Genomic DNA, 5,319 nt, shown 5'->3' on the forward strand with positions numbered 1-5,319 from the left:
TTAATGTAAAAATTACTTACACTTTTATGTTCATCCAATCATATTTTAGAAAAAAAATAGTGGTGAGTGACTAACATATAAAAAAATATATTAAAAAAGTGAATAAATTTTAAAAGTAAAAAATAAACGGGCCGGATCGGGCTGGCCCATGGCCCACACAGGCCGGGCCGGACTCTAGAATATGCGGCCCAATTATAATTGAGCCGGGCCGGGCTGGCCCATTTATGTAGTCGGGCCTCTTGGGCCCAGGCCGGGCCAGCCCATTTGACACCTCTACCTTTACCCTGCACCAGAAAAACATAGGGATGTTCAAAACCGAACCAATCCAATAGAAAAACCGCAAACCGAACCAACCCAAACCGAAACCGCAAAAAACCGCATTTGGTTTGGATGTATTCGGATCACTTTTTTACTTAACCGCATGGTTTGGTTTGGTTTGCGGTTTTCATTTTACCAACCGAACCAAACCAAACCGCAACATAATAAAAACACTAATTAAAATTTATGTCACCTAGATCAATACTAGTAGAAACTCAATGGAAACTTTAATAAAATGACATGTTTTTTCTCTTGTTAAGTTTCTTCTTTGCTTTTTATTTCAAAAATGTATTTATGTGCTACTTGAACTTTTAGAGAATGATAAAATCTTGGTATTTTACATTTCTTACATAATAGAATTAATTTTTGTCCACATTTTTAATTTGGTTTATGTTGTTTGGTGAAAATGAAAATGTAACGTGAAATGAAATTAAAAACATTGTCGGAAACATTGTTGAAAATATGTTGTGTTTTACGTTTTTAATGTTGGAAACGAAAAATTCTATCGTCCCGAAAAAACCGCACCAACCGATCCAACCCAAACCGCATTGGTTTGGTTTGGTTCGGATTGTATTTTAAAAGTCAATCGAACCAAACCGAACCGCATGCTTTTTTATCTTGCGGTTTGGATGACTTTTAGCCTCAAAACCGAACCAAACCGCACCGCGAACATCCCTAGAAAAACATAGTAGACCCCTCCCTAAGCCCCGCCCCTGCCTCCTAAACGTACAAGTGACTAAAACTATGTAATGATAGATTTTGATATGAACTACTAGTGATATATATGGATATATTTTAAAGACTTCTTCACACATGCAATATAAAAGGTTGCATTTTATACATTCAGATTTTAAAATCTTGATGTGTAAACTATTTTAAAATCTAGATGTGTTAAATGAACTATTCACACATCTGAATTTTAAAATTCGAAAGTGTAAAATCTAGAAAAATTATTTAACCACGTTGAACAATAACTAATTCGTTTTCCCTTTTAAACGGTAGGTTTCTCATAATAATTGTCCGGATTCTTGAATAAAAATAAGGGCCCCGCTAACCGGTGCCCCCGGGGCACTGATTAAGCATACCGTAAAAGGGAATTATTACCATAAAAGGAAACTGCTTTTGACTTTATTATAAATTAATTACGCAATTTAAACGCGATTAAAAACGCGAGAGAGAGATGAGCGACTGGCGAGATGAGAGAGGCGGTGGCAACCGTTACAACCGGAAACCACCGCGCCGGCTTCATTTACCGGCAGAGAGTCTTCAGGGTGGGGCGGGGCCATATGCCAGGGAGGCACAAATTGGGGGGGATCAGGGGGAATGGACTTGGGTGAGTTACAGAGGCAGGAAAGCATTGGGACTGGAAAAGAGCGGACGGAACGGACAGCGGCAAGGCAACGGACATGGAGGGTCAGTCACGTCACGGGAAGGAGAGTTTGTGAGGTACAACAACCGCAGCTGGGATAGCAGGTCACGCAGTAGGGAGTTTATGCGTTCAGTTCTGCCTATGGTTAAGGTTTTGCATGACTATGTACGTAGGCGGTCATTGACACACCGTCGTGATCGTCCGTTTTCTTGTACAAGAGAGGCAGGCTCGAAACAGAAGGACGAATGCTATCGATCAGCAGTGGAATCACATAACAACACAGCAGTATCACGTCCTGAATTTGGAACTCGTGCAAATGATGAAGGTGCAAAGGGCATTGCTCCTATTGTCTCAACTCAGGTATCAGCAATGTTTTATATCACTAATTTTCCCAATAGGTTGATGTATGTTGATTTAAGGAAGGGTTTGGAGTTGTGTGGTATTATATCGGATGTTTATGTTTCTCAGTATCGTAATATTCATGGACAACGGTTTGGCTTTGTTAAGTTTTTGAAAGTTCGGGACGTAGCCAAATTAAACAAAGCACTTAACAATGTTTATTTTGGGGATTTGCGTCTGTTTGCAAATGTTGCTAAGTTTGATCGGTTTGTGAAGGAGGAAGAGAGGAGGGAGGAAGTAGTGGAGAGAGATCAAAGGTGGAGTAATGAGGGAGAAAAAAAAATGGTGGAATTAAGGTGGGAAAAAAACAGAGGGAGTTGGAGGTTGAGAGGAAGGGTAACCGTAAACTAGAGTTAGAAAAGGTGAAGGAGACAGCCATTAGAAGTCAAGAGGAGAGGGAGAGGGAGTTGGTGGTAAAGGTGGGGGGAAATTGAATGTTCTGGGAGGAAGGAGAAGGGGGGACGGAAGGTAGGAGGAGCAGTTGTTAACGGTGTCGCGAAGGCTGAAGAGGTGGTGGAGAAGGAGTTTGATAGCGGTATGGATGTCGAAAAGAAAGTGATGTGTAAATTCATGCCGTATTTAGATGATATTAATTGGGCATCCAAAAGTATTTTAGTAAGAATTAAAAATGGCTTTTGTTTGTCTGTTGTTCAACAATCTTTCGATGATGCGGGTTTTGTGAATTTCAAGCTTATTTCTTTAGGTGGAGATAATGTGGTATTGCATCCGAGTGTCGAAGGTGATGTTATGGTTCTTTTTAAAGAGGCGGCTGATTTTATGGGAAATTTCTTGGATGATTGTAGACCTTGGACGTTGGATTCAATTGTGAATTACGAGAGGGGAGCATGGGTAAGATGTTATGGGGTGCCTCTTCATGCCTGGAATGATATTTTCTTTTTGGAGTTGGCTTCAACACAAGGCCAACTGCTCAAATTCGATGATTGTACTATACACAAGGATAGGCTGGACTATGCTCGTTTATTAATTTCTACTCCTTCTTTAAAAGAAATTAATGTTACAGAAGAGGTGTGGATTGGTGAGCGGATGTTTTCAATTCGTATTATTGAAGATGTCGAGTTTGGTTTTGCTGAAGATGCTTGTTTGGTTGATGGTGAAGATGACAATAATACACAGTGTTCAGTTCCTGAAGGTTTCCAAGAAGATGAACCCATGGTGGAAGCTCTTGTTAGACAATTGAAAGATGATTGGGCTTTGAAAACAAATGAAGGTTCTAAGGCTCAAAGCGATACAGTGAATCAATATTCTTCGGCAGGTCAGCCGAAAACGGTTCATTTTGAGGTGCAAAAAAATGAAAGGGGGCCTATTTTAGAACCTGTGGCCGATTGCAAAAAGGAGGTACCGAAGTCAAAACAGTGTAATGCCTCTGATAGTAGTCAACACTCTAAAAAGAGGAGAAAGGTTGTTCCATCGTTGACTAGTTTAAAAAGAATAGCAAGATTATCGGCAACAGATAGATATGCTTTGATTCGTTCTTTGAAAAGTTCTAAAAAAAGAAAGGCGACCTTGAATACATCTAAATCATCTTCAGGTAAACAGAAAGGGGTCTCTTTGTCTGCAGGGTCAGGACCATCTACTAATTCTAATGATTGGAAAAATTGGGTGTCAGTTCATGGTGATGTCAAGGGGGTGGAGGAAGATATTGCCGATGTGGGTGAGATTCTTGGCATTAAGTGTAAAAATAGCTTTCATGTGTTATCTCGTGGGAGTGCTGAAGGAGGGAAAAAATAGAGAGTGGGGGAGTAGGGTGTGGGAAGGAGGGGGTGGGGGTTTGTGATGAAGATTGTTTCTTTTAATATTCGTGGTTTGGGGATGGTGGAAAAGAGGAGGGAGATTAGGAGGTTGATTTTAGAGAAGAGTCCGGATGTTTTTTGTATTCAAGAAACAAAATTAGAGGTGGTGGATGTTGTTTTGTGTCGGTCTTTGTGTGGGTTGGAAGATGTAGCTTATTCTTTTAAACCGTCAGTTGGTGCATCAGGGGTATTCTTACGATGTGGAATCCTAGTGTGGTGGATATTTGTTTGACGATGAATTTATCTCATTCTTTGATTGTTATAGGGAAGTTTCTTATTAATAATGTTGACTTCGACTTGGCCAATATTTATGCCCCGTGTGATAATAGAGATCGTCAGGAATTGTGGCAAGTGATTGGAGGTTAGAGGTGTCAGAGATGTTTAAGTTAGGGTGGGGGGTTAGAGGTGAGGCGTGGAAATGGCGGAGGAGGTTACATGCATGGGAGGAGGGGCTGGTCTTGGAGTGTGTGGGGCGGGTGTCTTCTTGTGTTTTGCAGGTTGGCACGATCGACAGGTGGGTGTGGAAGCTCCATACTTCTCAGTGTTACACAGTTAGATCAGCATATTCTTATTTGACAGCAACTGATACCAACCTCAATGAAGGTTTTGATAGTTTCTTGTGGCTCAGAGCGGTTCCTCTCAAGGTAAATCTCTTTGTTTGACGCCTATTCATGAACAGACTTCCGACTAAGGATAATTTGTATCGGCGTGATGCTATTGATGAGTCCCAACTTATGTGTGCGGCCTTGTGTGGTGACACCGAAGACAGAGATCACTTGTTTTTTCGCTGTGATGTTTACGGTCGCATTTGGCTCTTGGTTTCAAATTGGTTAGGAATTGATTCGGTTTTTAATGGTAATATTTGCACTCATTCTTCTCAGTTTCGCGGTATTGGAGGATTTTCAGAAAATTCAAGGACTGTGTTTACTATTATCTGGATTGCGGTACTTTTTGTTGTTTGGAAAGACCGTAATAATAGAATTTTCCACAACAAGTCCGATCAGCTTGTGGCTCTTGCAGAAAAGGTGAAGCTCCAAACGTATTGGTGGTTGAAATCGCACTATGTTTTGTTCGATTTTGATTATCCCTATTGGAGGTTAAACCCCTTAAGTTGTATTCAAGCAATTGTGTAATTTTATTTTCTTTGATTCGGCTGATCGTGGCCTAACTTTGTTGTAATTATTGTGGACGGTTTCTTTAGCACACCTTGTGCTTGAGGAGCTGTCTATTTCTTTAATAAAGTTTTGCTTAGTTTCTTCAAAAAAAAAAAAACAATTTCAATGCATTAACTACTATATAATTTCCTTTTTCATATCCTTAACCAGAGCCTCGGGGGCACCGGTTAGCATTTCCCTAAAAATAAAGGGAACAATAACTAATTCTTTTTCCCTTTTAAACGGTAGGCTTCTCATAATAATTGTC

At 40.3% G+C, this 5,319-nt stretch overlaps 1 protein-coding gene across 1 annotated transcript; it reads left to right on the forward strand.

Annotated features, from left to right (window-relative positions):
* Positions 1-1,498: 1,498 nt before the first annotated feature.
* LOC146917131 (uncharacterized) lies at positions 1,499-5,030 on the forward strand. Its single transcript, XM_085721827.1, has 5 exons — positions 1,499-2,343; positions 2,533-3,758; positions 4,163-4,248; positions 4,395-4,541; positions 4,779-5,030. Exons 1-5 carry the CDS (start codon positions 1,499-1,501, stop codon positions 5,028-5,030), a joined length of 2,556 nt encoding a protein of 851 aa, XP_085577953.1.
* The last annotated feature ends 289 nt before the right edge of the window (positions 5,031-5,319 follow it).

Source organism: Medicago sativa, chromosome 6, assembly GCF_051527215.1.
Source record: "Medicago sativa cultivar Bolivia chromosome 6, Bolivia_mono, whole genome shotgun sequence".
Lineage (NCBI taxonomy): Eukaryota > Viridiplantae > Streptophyta > Magnoliopsida > Fabales > Fabaceae > Medicago > Medicago sativa.